Below are 22,875 nucleotides of genomic sequence, written 5' to 3' on the forward strand. Positions count from 1 at the left end.
GTACTCCGTCAGTCCTATCTGGTAAAATCCCACACCGCGCAGCGGTATTCTAAAAGAGGACGGACAAGCGTAGTGTAGGCAGCCTCCTTAGTAGGTCTGTTACATTTTCTAAGTGTCCTGCCAATAAAACGCAGCCTTTGGTTAGCCTTCCCCACAGTATTATCTATGTGTTCATTCCAATTTAAGTTGTTCGTAATTGTAATACCTAGGTATTTAGTTGAATTTACGGCTTTTAGATTAGACTGATATATCGTTTAACCGAAGTTTAACGATATCGTTTTAGTACTCATGTGGATGACGTCACACTTTTCGTTATTTAGGACCAACTGCACTTTTCGCACCATTCAGATAATTTTTCTAAATCGTTTTGCAGTTTGTTTGGATCTTCTGATGACTTTATTAGTCGATAAACGACAGCGTGATTTTCAAACAACTGAAGACGGCTGCTCAGATTGTCTCCCAAATCGTTTACGCAGGTAAGGAACAGAAAAGGGCCTATAACACTGCCTTGGGGAACGCCAGAAATCACTTCTGTTTTACTCGATGTTTTTCCGTCAATTACTACGAACTGTGATCTCTCTGACAGGAAATCACGGATCCAGTCACATAACTGAGACGATATTCCATAAGCACGCAATTTCACTACGAGCCGCTTGTGTGGTACAGTGTAAAAAGCCTTCCAAAAATCCAGAAATACGGAATTGGTCTGAAATCCCTTGTCCATAGCACTGAACACTTCATGTAAATAAAGAGCTAGTTCTGTTTAACAGGAACGATGTTTTCTAGACCCATGCTGACTGTGTGTCAATAGACCGTTTTCTTTGACGTAATTCATAATGTTGGAACACAATGTATGTTCCAAAATCCTGCTGCATGTCGACGTTAACGATATGGGCTTGTAATTTAGTGGATTACTCCTGCTACCTTTCTTGAATATTGGTGCAACTTTGCAGTCTTTGGGTACGGATCTTTCATCGAGCGAATGGTTGTATATGATTGTTAATTATGGGGCTAATGCATCAGCATACTCCGAAAGGAACCTAATTGGCATACAGTGTGGACCAGAAGACTTACTTGTATTAAGTGATTTAAGTTGATTCACTACTCCAAGGATATTTACATCTATATTACTCATGTTGGTAGCTGTTCTCGATTCGAATTCTGGAATATTTATTTCGTCTTCTTTTGTGAAGGCATTTCGAAAGGCTGTGTTTAGTAACTCTGCTTTGGCAGCACTGTCTTCGATAGTATCTCCATTGCTATTGCTCAGAGAAGGCATTGATTGTTTCTTGCCGCTAACATACTTCATTTACGACGAGAATATCTTTGGATTTTCTTCCAGGTTTCGAGACAAAGTTTCGTAGTGGAAACTGTTATAAGCATCTCGCATTGAAATCCGCGCTAAGTTACGAGCTTCTGCAAAAGATCGCCAATCTTGGGGACTTTGCTTCTGTTTAAATTTGACATGTTTGTGTCGTTGTTTCTGCCTGCTGTGTGGCCAACCTCCCTCCACTGAGGGTCAATCACACATGAGCAACAATCTGTCCTGTCCACACTGTCCAGGCGTGGTGCGTTTGCGCAGCCACCTGTCCGACTCGTGAACACCTGGTTGATCCACGATGGCTGACCAGCGCCCGGTCTTCATGACAAACGACATCCCGAACCACATAATCAGCTGTTCTCACCTGTGCCAGCGACGGGCTGTCTACGAGAGCGCTGAGGTGTGGGCCGTACTGTATTCCAGAACTTCTGGATGAGCGATCCTACCGCCCCACGCCGCCGCCCGTACTACACACTGCCGGAGCTCCGACGTCACGACTCTCTGATGGGGCGTATCAGCACTTCTTCCTGGCTCATGCTTACACTCGGCCACCGTCCGACGCACTGAGACACTTTGTAAACTGTAAACTCATCCTGGAAAATAAATATTATTACAGATACCACTGGGTTATTAATGCCTCCGGGCGTATTCTGGACCACTCTCCTGCACTACGCGCCCGGACTCCTGCACACAAAGAGAACGCAGCTTCCCGTGTGGCAACAGTATTCTCATTAATAATTGTACTCGTGATGTCGAAGTAATACTTCACTTTGCTGGGCTCCTTATGGCGAAGGTAAATGCAAAATGCGGATACGTTATACTATGGCGACAATCCTATCTCTGACATTACGAATCCTTGCTACCGGAGACAATTGCTCCCGTATGAAGTTCCAGTTTAAGGAATCTACTGCATCGAATTCTAACATCGTCCCAGTGTCCCAGGATCTGCTGAAATCCGTAGAAAACTACATCAAGTAACTTGATGAGTACTTAAAATTTTTTGAAAAACGAAACACATATTTGACGTTTAGCATTTCGCTCGATAGTTCCACAATATGCACATTGGAAGGATAACACATTTCCGTTCACATGTACGTCAGTCAAATCCCATCACGGGCTTTATTTTTGTGTGTGCGTGCGTGTGTGTGTGTGTGTATGTATGTTTTTCGGTTTTTGTTTGTTTTTTGTTTACCTTCAGCCTCCAAACACTAGAGAAGAGTGGGTGGGTGTCGCACTGTTTGTGGGTTTTGAACAACAAACATACCTATAAAACAGTGTCAGCAGCTATTTCAGCTGCAAGCACGGTACCAGTGTTCTTTTATTTTCTATCGTCGGTGCAAACTACTTATGAATCAAAGCCGCCACTAAAGGAACCAAGACGGTTTTGGCACACCAAGGACACCAGAATCATTCCTCTTCTTCAACAGGTATTCGTTGGAAGTACGAACGAAGTCTTCCTATTTTGTTCAGACGTGGTTTTGTTGTTTTTCGGTTGTTCTTACTTCTGAGGAATAGTAGGCAGTCATTTAGTTTCACTCTGACTTTATAACTCGTCGAATTAACGAAGCAAAAACCACAAAATACGTGTTAATGCTCGTCAAATTCCATGTGTTTCCCGTTGTACCATTCGACCAAAATGTAAACGTGAAGAGGAATTAGAATGTGAGTGAAAAACTAAATCATTTAACAGTAGGGTGTAGTAAAACAAAGCACTAAACGGACTGTTGCACGTGTTTCCCCGACAGGGATTGGGGGGAGACTGTGCGAAGTGAGCCTGTGCGCGCTGGTTAGAAGCATGAGTGACTTAGAGCCTTTGCATACGTCCACTTGCAACGGCAGCAAGTGCCTACATAGTGCGCACGGAAAGTTGCATAGGTGTAAACGAACGTTTGACTGTCTCGATTGCTTCGAGAGATTGCTCATACTGTTCGTAGAGCTGCCATATGCCTTCCCCTTGTACAAAGACACAGCCTGTCTAGGTGGATGTAGTGTGTTGCCACCGTGAGCATCTAGGAACATTGGGAAAGTGTCCTGTTCACGCAAGAATGCCAGTTTAGCTTGGAAAGTGATCCTTGTCTTCCGTTCATCTAGCTCGCAGTTATGGCACGTTACAACCTTGTCATTCATGTGGAAAGGCTCAGTATGGTAGCAGCTGTGGTCTCGTCTCCAGGTTAGGAGTACTAACGGTACTGCATTTGTTTCCTAGAGTTATTGTAAAAGCATATCTGTAAAGATGACACCTTGCAGAGGTATACTGGTTCCTGAAGAGGAGCATGTGGGCTTGGCTTTCACCTTAAGCGTCATATGCACACAGGGCTAGTCTCTCCGATGAGTACATCCACGCACGCATCTGCAATAACCAGCTCCACTAATTTACATCCGATTGGAAGTGCTTGGGAAGTTTTGGCCGAAGGAAACGGTTATCGCAAAACATGCTGGACGACCTGGTCTACAGCATCTGTTGCGTTGTGCATCCTGCACTGCCTCAAAACGGAGTCACGCCTTGCATTGTAGCTTTGAAAGCTACCGGCGGAGGTAACTTCAGCCATGGCATTACCCACTGTCCATCGTCAGCTGCCTAGTAAACATTGTTTTCGTATCTCTGTGTCACGACTTAAATGTTGCCACGGCATCTATATCTACATATACTATCACCATTCCTCATAAAGTTTCGTGGCTCTCTATGATCCATTCGTTTACTTAGTGTAGAGTTTACGTATTGTTGAATAAGTACACTGACAAAAAAAAAAATGAAGCTCGCAGAACACCAGGTCCGAGTGTGTAAATGGATAGAATTGCAACTCTCCGTGACAGAGTGCATTAATATTGTTCGTGGTTAGTGCTGTTACCAGTCTGGTAGGAAGAACGTGAGACGTTGATTGATCACTGTGAAGGACACGGAGATGCCGCATACCCGTGTGAGACGGCATTATCAGCGCGTAACAGAGTTTGAAAGGGGCCACATTGTGGGTTCCCACTGACTGGCTACTCTAATCGTGAAATATCAAAATTTGTGGGGCTTTCGGATGTGACAGTGGCCAGACGTTCGACTGTTTGGGAACGTGAGGACATGCATACTCATCGTCAACGTTCCAGTCGACCACGTCTGATCACCGCCAGGGGAGATCTCCGTATTGAGCGCCAAAGACATCTTAACCACTTCACATGTACGCCATCTGAGAACAAGTAATGGATTCCGTGCAACATTCTGACTCATCCCACACCGTCGGTAGGAGACTTACCGTCTCATGTGTATGCAGCATTTAACACACAACGTAAAAGTCTGCGTGTGGAATAGTACTGCGTTCGAGAAGCATGGACTGCTTATAGATGGCACTGCATTGTGTCCAGCAATGTTCTTCTGTAACTCGGATAACAATCTACAGGGAGTACGGTGGTGACTTGGGGAGAGGTATCCAATGTTTTGGATGAGCACAGCCTTGTTACTCCTGGTATCATGGTGTGGGGAGCCATCGGTCATGTCTTCAGGTCACTGCTGGTAGTGAGCGAGGTAACACAACAGTACGTCACGGACATTTTGCATCCTCGTGTGCTACCTCTCGAGCATCACTATCGTGGTGCTATTTGCTCATCCACACATAATACTGTCTGCGTGATGTTGAGGTACACCATTGGTCAACAAGATCCCCAGATCTACCCCGATAGAACATACACTCCTGGAAATTGAAATAAGAACACCGTGAATTCATTGTCCCAGGAAGGGGAAACTTTATTGACACATTCTTGGGGTCAGATACATCACTTGATCACACTGACAGAACCACAGGCACATAGACACAGGCAACAGAGCATGCACAATGTCGGCACTAGTACAGTGTATATCCACCTTTCGCAGCAATGCAGGCTGCTATTCTCCCATGGAGACGATCGTAGAGATGCTGGATGTAGTCCTGTGGAACGACTTGCCATGCCATTTCCACCTGGCGCCTCAGTTGGACCAGCGTTCGTGCTGGACGTGCAGACCGCGTGAGACGACGCTTCATCCAGTCCCAAACATGCTCAATGGGGGACAGATCCGAAGATCTTGCTGGCCAGGGTAGTTGACTTACACCTTCTAGAGCACGTTGGGTGGCGTGGGATACATGCGGACGTGCATTGTCCTGTTGGAACAGCAAGTTCCCTTGCCGGTCTAGGAATGGTAGAACGATGGGTTCGATGACGGTTTGGATGTACCGTGCACTATTCAGTGTCCCCTCGACGATCACCAGAGGTGTACGGCCAGTGTAGGAGATCGCTCCCCACACCATGTTGCCGGGTGTTGGCCCTGTGTGCCTCGGTCGTATGCAGTCCTGATTGTGGCGGTCACCTGCACGGCGCCAAACACGCATACGACCATCGTTGGCACCAAGGCAGAAGCGACTCTCATCGCTGAAGACGACACGTCTCCATTCGTCCCTCCATTCACGCCTGTCGCGACACCACTGGAGGCGGGCTGCACGATGTTGGGGCGTGAGCGGAAGACGGCCTAACGGTGTGCGGGACCGTAGCCCAGCTTCATGGAGACGGTTGCGAATGGTCCTCGCCGATACCCCAGGAGCAACAGTGTCCCTAATTTGCTGGGAAGTGGCGGTGCGGTCCCCTACGACACTGCGTATGATCCTACGGTCTTGGCGTGCATCCGTGCGTCGCTGCGGTCCGGTCCCAGGTCGACGGGCACGTGCACCTTCCGCCGACCACTGGCGACAACATCGATGTACTGTGGAGACCTCACGCCCCACGTGTTGAGCAATTCGGCGGTACGTCCACCCGGCCTCCCGCATGCCCACTATACGCCCTCGCTCAAAATCCGTCAACTGCACATACGGTTCACGTCCACGCTGTCGCGGCATGCTACCAGTGTTAAAGACTGCGATGGAGCTCCGTATGCCACGGCAAACTGGCTGACACTGACGGCGGCGGTGCACAAATGCTGCGCAGCTAGCACCATTCGACGGCCAACACCGCGGTTCCTGGTGTGTCCGCTGTGCCGTGCGTGTGATCATTGCTTGTACAGCCCTCTCGCAATGTCCCGAGCAAGTATGGTGGGTCTGACACACCGGTGTCAATGTGTTCTTTTTTCCATTTCCAGGAGTGTATGTGGGACCAACCAGGGTGTCAATGCCATTCCAGTGCCAGTATCGAGGATATCAGGGACCAGTTACAACACTTGTGGGTTATTTTGGCCTTACAACGGCTTTATGACAGCCTTCCCAACCGTAGCAGTGGATGGAATCAGTCCAGAGGGGGTGTGACATCATACTGATAAGGGGGTTAAAACTGACAAGTCCTTCTAAATTTGCTACGATTTTATAATCACTGCAATAACATCACATACCTGCTCAACGCACGTAGTTTTATTTCGGTTTCTCGTTCCGATCTGGGCACTTCACTTTCTTTGTCAGGCAGTGTACACTGAGTAGGCAAAAGTCACGGAATAGCGATATGCTCATATACAGATGGCGGTAGCGTCGCGTACACCAGGTGTAACTGGACAGAACATTGGCAGAGCTGTCATTTGTACTCAAGCGATCCTTGTGGAAAGGTTTCCAACGTGATTATGCCCGAACGACGGGAAGTAACAGACTTTTAGCGCTAAATGGTAGTTGACGCGAGACACATGAGACACTGCACTTCGGAAATCGTTACGGAATTGAATATTCCGCTATCTACAGTGTCAAGAATGTGTCTAGAATACCAAATTTCAGGCATTACCTCTCAGCACGGACAACACAGGCCGGCTGCTAGGACCGAGCGGTTCTAGGCGTTTCAGCCGGGAACCACGCTGCTGCTACGGTCGAAGGTTCGAATCCTGCCTCGGGTATGAATGAGTGTGATGTCCTTAGGTTAGTTAGGTTTAAGTAGTTCTAAGGCTAGGGGACTGGTGACCTCAGATGTTGTCCCATAGTGCTTAGAGCCATTTGAACCATTTTTGACAACGCAGTGGCCGACGGCCTTTGTTAACGACAGAAAGGAGTGGTATTGGCGTAGAGTTGCCAGTGCTATCGGAAAAGCAACATCGCAAGAAATATCCGCAGAAATCAAAGTAGGACGTATGAAAAAAGTATCGGTTGGAAAATGTGCCGTTATGGGCTGTGGTAGCAGAAGACCCACGCTAACACCATAACGTCGCCTGCAGCGCCTCTCCCGGGTTCGTGACCATATTGGTTGGACCATAGACGACTGGAAAACAGTGGACTGTTCAGATGAGACGCCGCGCGGGATTAGCCGAGCGGTCTCAGGCGCTGCAGTCATGGACTGTGCGGTTGGTCCCGGCGGAGGTTCGAGTCCTCCCTCGGGCATGGGTGTGTGTGTTTGTCCTTAGGATAATTTAGGTTAAGTAGTGTGTAAGCTTAGGGACTGATGACCTTAGCAGTTAAGATTTCACACACATTTAAACATCAGATGAGACCCGATTTCAATTGGTAACTGCTGATAGTAAGATTGGAGTGTAGCGCAGGCCCCACGAAGCTATGGTCCTAAGTTGTCAACAAGGCATTGTGGAAGCTGGTGGTGGCTCCATAACGGTGTGGACTTGCAACACTTTCGCAATTATGGACTGCTATAGAGGCAACATGGCTAACTATTTCTGCAGGGGACTTCCAACGAGTTGTTGAGTCCTGGCGCGTCGAGTTGCTGCACCACGCCGAGTAAAAGGCTGTCCGATACGATTTTAGGTGATATAACATGATTTTCATCACCTCAGTGTATGTTATTTTCTACAAATATCGGGTATTGTCCTCGTATTAGTAGACCAATGATAAACTGATAATCGTTCTCAGAATGTTGAAAATTTCAGTACATGTATTTTAAAAGAGCATATATTAAACTACTATCGTGTCAAATATTTTTAAAAGTATTTTGTCTTTGTCAAAAAATCCAAGAATTACCTGCTCCACAAGTTTTTCTGAAGTATACAGTTTAATGTCAGCTCTTGCATTTGCCTGCTCTCATACAATACGACAGTTGTAAACCAAGTCACAATGATGAGAATCTTAGTAATATCATGTTGCGAGTGCGATTTGTCACATACACCTGGCAACGTCTGTTGACGTCAGTATGAATTGTGCGTAGGAAGCGGCTTTTTTATAGATTTGAAATTGGCAAAATGGTCGTTGCATGATTTTCGTATGCACGAAATATGACTGTAGCACATAATCACCATCAAACTTGTAAGGCTTAAGGAGATGTGGGCATCAGTTCATCACTGGTTTAGAGGTTTATACGAAAGTTCTGAGGAATTGTAATGAAGGCTAAAGTCAAAAGAGACTGAGGAACTAACGATACAGCTTCATGAATTGAGAATATAGGACATCAGCTTCACTATGAAGACGTTTGCACTTCTTTGACTATCCCAAATTGAATGGAGCGGTCACTATCTTGTTATAGTCACAGGCAGCACATTTCTGACGAGCGCATGAAAGAATAAGACACAAATGACGGTGAGCATCTCAAGAAAAGACGTACTTGTATAAAACAGTAGTTGTATTAATAATAAACATAATCATTACTAATAAGTTTCCTTTAATTTACGTCTATGGTCACAAACTCTTTGTTACCAGATTACCAGTTTCGGTCTTTAATGACCATCATCAGATCTGTTTCATAAAAACAAAGTCCTAATGTATTGCAACCATAGTGGCATCGTCAAATGTTAAATGCGGAATCAGCACCAGCATCGTCAAATACATATAAATAACTTCACATGCAGGAGTCATGTTGAACATGGCCACTATGGCTGCAATACATTAGGACTTTGTTTTTATGAAACAGACCTGATGATGGTCATTAAAAACCGAAACCGGTAATCTGTTAACAAAACGTTTGTGACTATAGACGTAAATTAAAGGAAACTTATTACATATATGGGTCACTGTTTTTTCACGACGATGTCGCAGCTTGTGACAATCATTACTCTTGTTTTCCGTAATTTACGTACATTTTCATAATTAGTGGTGTGTAAAGAAAACGACAGTGCAGGTTCATTGTTAGCAATAATATTATTTAGCTCTGACACGAAAAATGAATTTATAGTTTCAGCAATGAGGGCGTTACTTACATGAGAGATGTCGTCGACATGTGCGTTACTGTCGCCATCTTTTTCCGGTTGCTCGTCAGTATCTGCGGGTTGCTGGTGCTCCCACCTGTAGTGGAAAACGCAGCTGTCATCTTGTCATTGCGGAATACAATAACTTTTTATTTTGTATCTTTCTATAATAAATATCAAAATTTGATTTCTTATCAGTTGAACATAATTAACAGATAGATATGTGGGAAGGAAAGCGTAAGACAATTGTAAACAGAAATGTGGTGCCAAAGGTGTGTCACAGGTCACAGTGTTGCCCAAGTGGCTTTCTTTTCAGTTGCGCACGTTATTGCCGTCGTCTTTTATTTCCTGGATCTGTAAGATCCTGTAACTTAAGGACATGTGTGCGTAACGTAAGGATATCATTATTGACATTCTTATTAAAATACTGATATCAGCAGCTCATTCTCGGCGGCTGCAATATAGCTTAAGTTGTAGAAAGTCTCGAAGTCACAGACAGGCGCTTTCCAGTCGTGAAAGCGTCAGTCGATGGCGAGTGACTACGGTTATTGGTTGGACTGCGACCCAGAGGCGTGGACAAACGTTTAATTGAGAGGTATGTTGAGTCTAATAGTGGAAAGAAAAAAATATATGAGTCGTGTTTGTGTTACATATTGAGAGCAAGTAATTTTGCGAAGTAAAAGTGCGTAGAATCGTGACTTTGCAGCATTTTAGAAGATCACGGAGTGTTACATAAAGTTTAGCACGTCGTAAACATAGGTTGAATATCTGTTGCAGTAACTAAACGACTGAACTTTTCGCATCGTGAGATAGTTGGAAGAAACCGGCATCTATGGCTAAGCTAGCTGAGTGCCGTTCGAGTGAGGGAATCTGATGAGGGACCATGATTTGGCTAAAAGTGAAAAATAATCTATGTTTAATTTTGTGAGACTGTTATCATTTCAAGAAAATTATTAATTATAGTCCATTATACATAGAGGAAGTCGTACGCAGGTTGGTCTAGACCCATAGTTCAAATAATAGCCACTTGTGTGACTGATGTAAAGAACCCCTTTCACTCGTCCGAGTGCCGTAAAGTGAACGAACTTTTCTGTTAAATTCAGAGAAAAAGATAGAAGGTCTGTTACAGTAATCGCATTTAAACACTCTGCATCTCCTCACACACTTAGTGTCCACAGCTTACACAGTTGTTTTCCGAATGCATGCTGCTAAACATTTTAAACTGACACACATAATTTATTTTCAATGGGTAGTTAAATTACGTGATAAATACCCACACAAACTGACAACCCCGATTCTAACTCCTATGCATAAAACAGCTTCAAAGTCTGATTTCTTTACAAGTGAATTAATATGTTAAATGTTTGACGTTAAGCAAGTAAGCGAAAAGAAGTTTAGAAAATATTTGAAATTATTTTTAAAGTTTATTGGATGTTGCTAAGTTCTCTCATCAAGCACTGGATGGGCACAGTCCGAGTAACATACGCGCTCCGTTTTAAGCAAAAGCTAGTTCTTCAGACATCTCAATGTTTATGATGTCCTATGTCCTGAACTATGTGTTGTTCAATGACATAATTTTGCACGTACATTCAGTGGTATATGTGAATATTGTCTGCAAAATGTGTTGGTGTTGTGTTAGTGTTAAATAAGTAACAAATGGAAACGCCATACCTGATGCTGGAGTTTTATCACATGAGCGCCGAAAGTGTAGTAAGCTATACACTTTTTTTTCGTTTAATAATTTTGTGCGGGTACGAGCGAGAAAATGTTTGTAAAGATTTTAAATTATATTCGAAGTCTGTTGGACGTCGCTAAGTGTTCTTACTCACAAATACTGTATGAATATATTCTGGGTAATTTGCGTGCCATGAGTTAGGCTGCCTCAGAATGTATATGCAGTTTCTAGCTGTTATACTCGTCTTACTGTGTTAAAAAATTTACATCAGATTATTCTTCTTATGAGCAGATTACGACAGCATATTATATTTTAAAATTCTGTCAACAGCTGTATGGAGTATTGAAAATAAAATGTTTGTTGCCCCTGGAAGACGTTAGGTAGGCAACCTGCAACTGTGACTGAGCATTGGGACAGCCGTTTAGTAATTAGTAGAAACACAACATTTATTTACGGGTGAAAGTAATATTTTGAGAACTGGTTATATAATTTTTGGAGAAAATTCAGTAGCCAAGATCGCATTCAGTACTATTTATTCCAGATAACCGGTTTCAACAGCTAGGAATGCCATCTTTTGATATTTAAAATACTTGTTGTTATATGTCCTTCCATTATGACTGTATCACATACATACCATGTTGACATTCTAGTGGATATTGTGTAGCAAATACCACACAGGTTTCTCAAAATGAAAATACAAATCAGTTTCTCAAATAAAAACAATGCAGTTAAAAAGTCCCTAGTGCAATTAGGGATGTCACACACATACATCTACATCTACATACATACTTAGCAATCCACCATACGGTACGTGGTGGAGGGTACCTCGTACCACAACTAGCATCTTCTCTCCCTGATTCCACTCCCAAACAGAACGAGGGAAAATTACTGCCTATATGCCTCTGTACGAGCCCTAATCTCTCTTATCTTATCTTTGTGGTCTTTCCGCGAAATATAAGTTGGCGGCAGTAAAATTGTACTGCAGTCAGCCTCAAATGCTGGTTCTCTAAATTTCCTCAGTAGCGATTCACGAAATGAACACCTCCTTTCCTCCAGAGACTCCCACCCGAGTTCCTGAAGCATTTCCGTAACACTCGCGTGATGATCAAACCTACCAGTAACAAATCTAGCAGCCCGCCTCTGAATTGCTTCTATGTCCACCCTCAATCCGACCTGATAGAGATCCCAAACGCTCGAGCAGTACACAAGAATAGGTCGTATGAGTGTTTTTTTAGCGGTCTCCTTTACAGATGAACCACATCTTCTCAAAATTCTACCAATGAACCGAAGACGACTATCCGCCTCCCCTACAACTGCCATTACATGCTTGTCCCACTTCATATCGCTCTGCAATGTTACGCCCAAATATTTAATCGATGTTTCTGTGTCAAGCGCTACAGTACTAATGGAGTTTTCAAACATTACGGGATTCTTTTTCCTATTCATCTGCATTAATTTACATTTATCTATATTCAGAGTTAGCTGCCATTCTTTACACCAATCACAAATCCTGTCCAAGTCATCTTGTATCCTCCTACAGTCACTCAATGACGACACCTTCCCGTACACCACAGCACCATCAGCAAACAGCTGCACATTGCTATCCACCCTATCCAAAAGATCATTTATGTAGATAGAAAACAACAGCAGACCTACCACACTTCCCTGGGGCACTCCAGATGATACCCTCACCTCCGATGAACACTCACCATCTAGGACAACGTACTGGGTTCTATTGCTTAAGAAATCAACTGGTGCCAATTAGATGTTGAATTGCGTAACAGTGGATATTTCTGTACTTGTTCACATTTAGATGACAAGTTAAATACATCATGGTTCGACATTCTTTGAAGTACACAGTTCAGTTGAACTGTGTACATCAAAGAATGTGGATCCATGATGTATTTAACTCGTGATGTAAACGTAGAAAAGTGCAGAAACGTGCACTGTTACGCAATTCAACATCCAACAGGCATCAGTGCAGTGTTATATGTGCGGACACCCCTAGTTACAAAAGGGGCATTTTAACAGTATTGTTTTTATTTGTGAAGCCGGTTTTTATTTTTAATAAACCTGTGTGTAATGTGCTACATTACATCGAAGAGAATGTCAACATGGCATGTGTGATAAAGTCGTAATGGAACAGAACGCATAGCAATAAATTTTTAAAGGTCAGAAGATGACATCTAAACTTTTGAAACTTGTAACCAGGAATAAATAGTAACGACTGCGATCTTGGCTATTAAATCTTCTCCAAAACAATTACAGGGCTCACCTTCTTATCTCTAATTGTGCAAAATTTCAGTCAAGCTTATATAAATATTAAAACGTTTACGTAAAGTAACTGCTAATGAAAATTTCCGAGCACAAGGGCTGAAATATGTAATCTCAAGTTTACTGTCATCTTAAGAAGTCAAAATTTTAAAATTTATCCACCACGGTTTGTTACATTTCATTTGACGGTATGTCACTGAGTGTCCTTATCAATAATTAAATAATTATTATCTGTACTGCACACATAGTGAAAGCTAAATAATGTTTCTACAAAACTGTTTATATTTTGAAACTACAATTAAATCAATACCATTAGCTGCTGATGGGCGTTGATATACATCATCGGGGACAGTTGAAAATGTGTGCTCCGACCGGGACTCGAACCCGGGATCTCCTGGGCAGACGCTCTATCCATCTTTCGGACATGTTCGAAAGAACAGATGCCATCTTCATATTGTTTAAGGCTAGCCGGCTGATTACATTCTTCAGTGCAGATGCACACGATTTGCCTGAACTCTTACGGGACTCGGTGGATTGTCTGCCGCGAGTAATGGGTATAATGGCAGGGGCACTACGAATGTAGTGTGTGGACTATAAGTTGAGAATGTGGTTCTCACGGGGAGCGTGCCGGCGATAAAGCCCTGCAGTTGCACTGTCCTCTGTGCCCTCGGTGGCTCAGATGGATGCACAATTTCCGAATGCACAAAGTGTGTGGTCCTGTTTCCCAGTCTATATTTGGTCGGTCTCGTAAGAGGTTGAATGTAACGTTTGGGTGGGAAAGAGCAATGGGCAGCGGCTGTGTGGAACGAAAACACTATTCCTCAGGGGTGTGAGCGTTACGAGATGAGTCGTATACAAGTTGTACCTGGTCGCTAGTGACCGTGTGGCCGAATGGATAAGGCGTCGGACTTCGGATCTGTAGATTACAGGTTCGAATGCTGTCACGCTCTGTTTCTTTTCCAGTTCTGAAAAAGAAACATACCGTTTTAATGTAGCAATTGAGCAGTACGAAACCGTCTGAATGTTGCTGTTGACCATTTTCTGCTTGGAGATGCTCTTGAGCTTGAAACACACACAACAAGACCGGTGTTAACTAGCGAAATGGTCGGCAGAGTGCCGTCACCGCGAGTTTTGACTAGCACTTGCACATCTAAAACAACGTCGGAAAGTAACTCGTTCGGCTTTTGAGTCACATCAAGTATGTGTGTTAATTTTGACGCCACTAGCTCTGCAGGTTGTCATGCAGTTCCTTTACCTCTCAGAAATGATTATGAAATAAAAGTGAAGTACGTGACGAGTGTGACGTTAGGAAAACATTAGGCAGCATGGAGAGATTCAAAAAAAAAAAAAAAAAAAAAAAAAAAAAAAAAAAAAAAAAAAAAAAAGATGGATAGAGCGTCTGCCATGTAAGCAGGAGATACTAGGTTCCAGTCCCGGTCGGGGCACACATGTCCGAAAGAACAGATGCCATCTTCATACCCTTTATATTTTCATACGTGAAGAAGTTCTAAAAACCTTCTCACAGTTCCTTGTTTACTGCAGTGAACATATCGAACGTAAAAGAAAGATAGATAAATTAGGTTGTTGTAATTCACCATTACACGAAACTCTCTTGCAGACATCTCATTTTACTAACTGTCACAGTGTAATAAAATTCTTCTGGGTTTGAGACCGTGTTGTGATATTAGAAAACTAGTTTTCAGCAAGTATTGCAGGCAGACCTTATAAGGATGACTGCTTGTGGTCTGTGCTTTATAGAGAGTGCTCTAAAATTTCCCTTACAGATTTCTAAGACTTGTATAGGGCACTGAGTAGATAATATTTTACATTGTAATTCATGTACGGAAATGTACTATTTCCGTGATGCCACCATTTTAAAACACATCGGTTACGCGACACTTTCACTGGTGATTTATTAGCCGTGACCTAGCACATCATTTGTTTTACAATTCCACTTATTAACAACCAAAGAAACAAAAAGGAAACTTAATTAGTTCTCACAGACACTGTCTTCCAAATCGTGTCGAAGCCGTTGCGTAACTGTGGTGAAAATGATATGCAATGGAGTCTGAAGTTGTGGATAACGATCTTGATATAGGTGACGAGCAGCACTCCCGTTTCTGTGAGCTTCGCCATACAGAGGAATCACTTCGGTATATTCTGCAAACTTGACTCAACCATGTTCCTCTGCCACTTACGTGAATGGGTCTAGAACAATGCCAGAGAGGCATGACAGACGTCAAATGGCATCAGTCGATCCGACGTAACCCCTCCTCCCTTCACCCAGCATGACTACCCAGTTGCATACCTATCTGGCAAACACATTTTCAAACGGCTGTAGCACAGAAACGGTGCGTTTCCGGACATGGGTTCCACTACAAAATATTGTCTAGTCAGCCGCACTACAAGACCTAGAAATTTGTAAGGGGACTTAACTGGGCGTCTGGGCATATTACACTAATGGCCATTAAAACTGCTACACCACGAAGATGACATGCTACACACGCGAAATTTAACCAACAGGAAGAAGATGATGTGATATGCAAATGATTAGCTTTTCAGAGCATTCACACAAGGTCGGCGCCGGTGGCGACGCCTACAACATGCTGACACGAGGAAAGTTCCAACCGATTTCTTATACAAAAACAGCAGCTGACCGGCGTTGCCTGATGAAATGTTGTTGTGATGCCTCGTGTAAGGAGGAGAAGTGCGTACCATCACGTTTCCGACTTTGATAAAGGTCGGATTATAGCCTATCGCGATTGCGGTTTATCGTATCGCGACATTGCTGCTCGCGTTGGTCGAGATCCAATGACTGTTAGCGGAATATGGAATCAATGGGTTCATGACGGTAATACGGAACGCCGTGCTGGATCCCAACGGCCTCGTATCACTTGCAGTCGAGATGACAGGCACCTTATCCGCATGGCTGTAAAGGATCGTGCAGCCACGTCTCGATTCCTGGGTCAACAGATGGGGACTTTTGCAAGACAACCATCTGCACGAACAGTTCGATGACGTTTGTAGCAGCATGGACTATCAGCTCGGAGACCACAGCTACGGTTACCCTTGACGCTGCATCACAGGCAGGAGCGCCTGCGATGGTGTACTCAACGACGAACCTGTGCGCATGAATGGCAAAACGTCATTTTTTCGGAAAAATCCAGGTTCCGTTTACAGCATCTTGATGGTCGCATCCGTGTTTGGCGACATTTCGGTGAACACACATTGGAAGCGCGTCTTCGTCATCGCCATAGTGGCGTATCACCTGGCGTGATAGTATGGGGTGCCATTGGTTACACGTCTCGATCACCTGTTGTTCGCATTGACGGCACTTTGAACAGTGGACGTTACATTTCAGATGTGTTACGACCCGTGGCTCTACCCTTCATTCGATCCCTTTGAAACCCTACATTTCAGCAGGATAATGCACGACCGCATGTTGCAGGTCCTGTGCGGGCCTTTCTGGATACAGATGATATTCGACTGCTGCCCTGGCCAGCACATTCTCAAGGTCTCTCACCAACTGAAAACGTCTGGTCAATGGTGGCCGAGCAACTGGCTCGTCACAATACGCCAGTCACTAATTTTGACGAACTGTGGTATCGTATTGAAGCTGCATGGGCAGCTATACCTGTACACGCCATCCAAGCTCTGTTTGACTCAATGCCCAGGCGTATCAAGGCCATTATTACGGCGAGAGTTGGTTGTTCTGGGTACTGATTTCTCAGGATCTATGCACCCAAACTGCGTGAAAATTTAATCACATGTCAGTTCTAGTATAATATATTTGTCCAATGAATACCCGTTTATCACCTGCATCACTTCTTGGTGTACCAGTTTTAATGTCCAGTAATGTATGTTTTTCGTTTGAGTGACAGAGTAAACGGGGAAGGACATCAGATTCTATTGCTATGTATATCTCACATTTTTTTTGTTGGTTATGAGCGAATCTAGTGGGAACTACCATCACGACTAGTGATGCTCGCGTAGTATCCGGTGGCATCTCAGGCCTGTGAGTGCTTCCTGTGTGGTGTTTACGCCACAGGACGGGACATCCTCGTAAGCAGGGGCGGCTCGCCGACCTTCTGTAGCTGATAACTCAGCTAATACGCATGCAGGGCTACGTCAAGTTGATAAAATCCACCGGAATTGCCGGCTGCGACCAGTAAAATTGAGAATGAAACATTCCCAGCAACAGCATCCAAAAACCCTTCCCGTTGATCCTCTCACTCAGTCTGTACACAGTACGCTCAGGCACATACCAATTTTGAAGTAGTATACGCAAAGAAGTACCACTGGCCAGAAGTAGTCACCATGATGAAGGTTTCCTGCAGGAGTAGCCGAAACGATGGTAGTTTTGTAGGATTGAGACCCAGTCAAACATACATACATACATACATTTCAGCCATTACGGACCCTGAAGATCTTGAACTGATCTTTACAGTGTTCCTCAATAGATGGAGAACCTCTGCGCTTTCGATTTAGTTCTCGTGAACATTCAGCTGCTCAATGTCCTTCTGCAGTTCATCCTCCCATCGCTTCTTTGGTGTTCAGTTGGACGAATACCATCAGAATTTCAGTATACACAGCCTTAACACGGCAGGTGTCTGGCTTCCTGGCAAAGTGCCCTTCCAGGCTTATTCCTTGTGCTTTCATCTTCTTCACGATGTTTGGTTGCTTCACCAGGTCGCGTAGTTCCTGGTTCTTTTTATGTCTACAGATATTATCTTCACTGATTGGTCCAAAAATTTTTCTCATGATTCAAGATCAACAGGTTCTCTCCATCTTTCTTTGTAGTGCTTAAGGTTTCTGCCCAAATAACAACCCTGGCACTAGCACTCCACTGCATACTTTAAATTTGATATGAATTAATAAATGTTTTGATGAAATTATCCCCTTCACACTGAAATAACTTTAGACTCATTGACAATACGCTGGTTAGTTTCCTGTTTTATGTTATCATGCTTGTTGAACAATGTGGCAAGCTGTTTAGTCTTCCACTCTGCTTATGTTCTGTATTCTTACCTGTAATATGGTGTTATTTGGGGCTTCTCTGGAACCTTCAATCATTTCGGTGTCCTCCGTATTAATCTACAGTCCAGTCTCACGACCAATCTTTGCCAAGTCCCCTACAGTTTCTGCCATCTCTTCTCCTGACTCACTGTGACTGCAATGTCGTCTGCATATCCTAATAATTTTATTCTTCCATTTAGCTTCACACTTTGCCTTCTCTTTTTCATTTCCTGAATTAGTTTCTCCAGGAGCAAATTGAAAAGCAATTGTCACAGGCGCAGAAGAATGTTATTGGAATGTTTACATTCTAAATTTGTCACAACTACACCAAATTTACATTTACAAAACGGTTAAAATGGCTCTGAGCACTATGGGACTTAACATCTGAGGCCATCAGTCCCCTAAAACGTAGAACTGCTTAAATCTAATTAACCAAAGGACATCATACACATCCATACCCGAGGCAGGATTCGAACCTGCGACCGTAGCGGTCGCGCGGTTTTAGACTGAAGCGCCTAGAACCGCCCGGCCACACCGGCCGACTTGACATTGACATCCACTAGCAACTGGTGCACAGTGGTTGCGTCAGTATTACCATCTCACCTATGTTTTTCTTCTTCCTATTCGATTCATGATAATGTAATGAAAAAAACGACATTTGTATAGTTCATAATGTGTCACACTCTATGTAATTTTATCATTGTCATTACTGTACATTGTGTATGAAGACAGGTGCAATACGACCAAGGCGAGAGCAGAAACTATACCTCGGTGCTGCATAAATAACAAATCCTAAACTACCAACTAATGAAAACACACTGTACAACAAGTCTTTAAATTCTTATCTACGACGTATTCACAGACTGAGAATAACAGGGAGAGTGTTCAGTTCAGACGATATTGTCCTACTATGAAGAAGGTAGGCCTAAAAATTAAATACCAACTACTTGCTTAGGATGTTACTTTTTGGCCGGAAGTGTTTTGTAGCAGTTAATGAGATAGTCCACAATCATGTTTTAGATATCAATTTTGATGGAGAATTTCGCAGACATTTTAGATGTTGGGTTAACATTGTAGCACTTGATAAACATCATAGAACAACTTAGATGTGTAAAATATATCATTTGAGGGTCCGTTCGAATTACATGAGCATGGTACAGTGATCGAACAAGTGATGCTTAACGTGTAAGTTCATAGCATAAAAATTGTGTATGTGTGTTTTCCTGATGACGAAGCTTACATATTTTAGATGTGGACACACTGCACATTACATCCCTTACGTAATTTTTGATGCCGTGTGTGCCCGCTTCACTTAATAGGTACAGTATTTGACATAAACATTTTTTCTTACTTTTGATAGATATTAAAGGTTGTTCGGATTATTTTGAACATGGTGGCTGTATGCTGCTTGACCTGGAAAGTACTCAGCTGTGATTGGCTGTTTGGTGGTGTTGTATTGCACTGTGATTGGAGGAAAGTGGCGTGGCTTAGCGCCATCTTGGATAGTGGAGTCAGAGATAAGACGGGGGAGGCGAATGGTCGTGTAATAGATAAGGAGGAGTGGCTTGTGACGTCATGGGTAGGGCACTGAATGTGAACGAGTGAAGTTACGAATGCAAACAAAGTGGATGAGGGACCGATGACCTCGTTGTTTCGTCCCCTCACCCAAATCAACTAACCAACCAATGTGGATGAGAAACAACTTAGCTATACTACTGTTAACATTTGATAATTGCTATTTCTGTTCTTTCAGTATTTACAACAAATTATTCATCCATGGGAGATATCACTCTAATATCATATAACGTCGCCTGTAACATCGACAAAAGTCTCATTTCGGTGAAAAAGAGAGTCCATGTGTTTATTCACGTATGCTATATCCACCTCAAGCCACTCATGGATGATTAGAATCCTCAGAGCTACAAACTGTGGAGATGTTGATTGTTACCTTTTACCTGCAGTTTCAAATAGTCCCACACGTATTCTATGGGATTACGATCGAGTGAATTAGCGTGCCAGCTTAGATGCGATAAGATGCCTTAGCATTCATTCTACCAGGAATGTAAGTGTGCAGCCTTGTAAACATGGTTGTTGGCATGTTGGGAGACAGCATACTCATCATAAAAATAGGGCAACACTTAGTCGCTGTGAATGTTGATGTAAACCTCCTGGTTCATATTATGGTACATAAAACACCTCCAATACATAGCAGAGCCATGTCTGGCATGAACTATGCCTTCCACCGCTTTAGGATAAACGTTTCATTTGGCCGTCGGTTCACTCGACGCCTAGCATTATTTGAAAAGAGGCAAGATAGTGTCTCGTCGGAACACTGCTGTCCACTTTCTGTGTTGTTTAGCCCATTTAAGACCTGTATCTTTATGTGTACGACTCAAAATGCCTATTTTTGGGGGATGCCTACGCAGCGTTCTCTCCGTTACTGAGTAAGATGGGACGGATAACAGCAATTCCTGTCTTGCTTCTAACCGGTGGCCATTGCAAACACGCGACTCTCATCTCCAGTTCCTGTCAGTTAGGATCCTTTCACGACAACTCGTCGTATGCCGTGTTACATGTCTGCGAGTAGTACACCATTTATCATAGACACGGTGGAGAATATGCACCGATACATCAACAAAGCAGGCAATTTCAATCACGGTACGGTCATGGGCATCTCTAAATACAACTTCTCTTCGGCATTCTGTCACGTCTCCACGTCGGCCTATCTCAGTGTATTGATCCCGGCTGGCACAGACACACTGCTTCGCTGTCCTGACTTCAGCCAGCGGTGGAGGATTACGTGACCGTCTAATACCAGATCCACACCATCGTCAGCGCCCCAATACCTCCAGTGTGTTCTTTGAAGGGGATGTCTAATATTTTGTCCAGTAAGCGTATCCATCAATTGCACGATGATTCAGGCTGTTTAGTGTATCAACAACACGTTAAGAAGGTGTTTATTGTAAGAGGGCGTGCTGAAAACTACTACAAGGAACTCGTTAACCTTCGGTTACACGATAAATCAGTCTAATCTAAAAACCGTAAATTCAACTAAATACCTAGGTATTACAATTACGAACAACTTAAATTGGAAAGAACACATAGAAAATGTTGTGGGGAAGGTTAACCAAAGGCTGCGTTTTATTGGCAGGACTCTTAGAAAATGTAACAGACCTACTAAGGAGACTGCCTGCACTACCCTTGTCCGTCCTCTTTTAGAATACTGCTGCGCAGTTTGGGATCCTTACCAGGTAGGACTGACGGAGTACATCGAAAAAGTCCAAAGAGAGGCAGCACGTTTTGTATTATCGCGAAATATGGGAGAGTTGCTTATGTTGGCTGACACCACTATTGTAAAGAGTGCCAAAAGACACCTCTGTCAAGCAGGCATAAATAATTCTTTAAACAACACTTCGCGACAATCTGTAGTCATTTAACGTGAGCGCACTTGTGAAAGAGTACTGCTTTGTTCATTTATGAACCAACTACTACTTACGTTTATTGTAAATGACCTGAGTATAACAGAATGTTTATTGCATTTCCTTATTTAAATATTGTTGTAATATATTAGGTTAGTCCTGGAAGTGGTCAATCTGAGTCACATCATGTCTGTAGAGCTTGAGCACGATGTATTTTTCGTGGGGATGGCCTTCAGCCAAAGAGAATTGGACAGTGGTGGAACACTGCTGGAGTCAAATGGAGGCTGGAACTTCCGAGGGGAGCGCTCAAGTGAGTGATTCTGGACACTTGTTGTCGAGTTCTGGAAGAAAGCAGACCTGCCTGTGATAACGAGCGTGATTCGATCGTAGAGGGGTTTGATTCTGGGCTGTGAACGGTCACTACCATACTTTTTAAGGCACTTTATAGTTCGAGAGGTCTGAATGTACTTCAGAGAAGGACTCTTAACTTCTTCCGCTTGTGAATAGACAGAATATGAGTTACTATTCTTCGTGTCGCGTGTGACAGTTTGTGAATCATTATGCTGAGCTCTGAACTATTTTGAGTTGGTGAATCCTTCGTGTACTGTGATCACGAAATGGATTTAGTTTTCGCGTATCTTTGATGACTACTCGGTTTGGAGATTTTGCTACCATTCCCGTAAGGGGCCCACTGTAACTTTACTGCATTTGATAAGGGTATTTTCTGTCTGTATTTTAAATGACTATGGTAGGACCACTTCTCGTTTGTCTGAGATGTTCTTTCTTGAATAAACATTATTCAACATAATTCTCTGTTGTCTTCATCAATTACAGACGTTAGAACAGAACCTTTTTCATCAAATTACTCGTTTATCTATTATTTTATAGTTCTGTGCATTTTACTAGCTCACCATTCTAGCCAATGCATAGATTATCTGACTGCAGGATCATAGCTACAGGCTATTATTTGCAGCGAACTAGCTGCGGGGCTTGAGCCTATGACTACATGGGGCTATTATTTTTAAACGAAGCCGTGCTTAACCCAAGTGCCTAAGCTACGAGCAATATCAGGCAAAGTCGCAACTGATCTGCTCATATGGACTCCTGTTCAGAAGAGAAACTATCC

At 43.4% G+C, this 22,875-nt stretch overlaps 1 protein-coding gene across 1 annotated transcript in view; it reads right to left on the reverse strand.

Moving 5' to 3' along the window:
* Positions 1-22,875, reverse strand: part of LOC126298873 (SET and MYND domain-containing protein 4-like) — a 160,270-nt gene that overhangs the window by 104,170 nt on the left and 33,225 nt on the right. The window contains exon 3 of the mRNA XM_049990389.1: positions 9,378-9,462. Coding sequence (XP_049846346.1) covers positions 9,378-9,462 — 85 coding nt within the window. The remainder of the gene's footprint in view (positions 1-9,377; positions 9,463-22,875) is intronic.

The sequence above is a fragment of the Schistocerca gregaria genome, chromosome X (genome assembly GCF_023897955.1).
Source record: "Schistocerca gregaria isolate iqSchGreg1 chromosome X, iqSchGreg1.2, whole genome shotgun sequence".
NCBI lineage: Eukaryota > Metazoa > Arthropoda > Insecta > Orthoptera > Acrididae > Schistocerca > Schistocerca gregaria.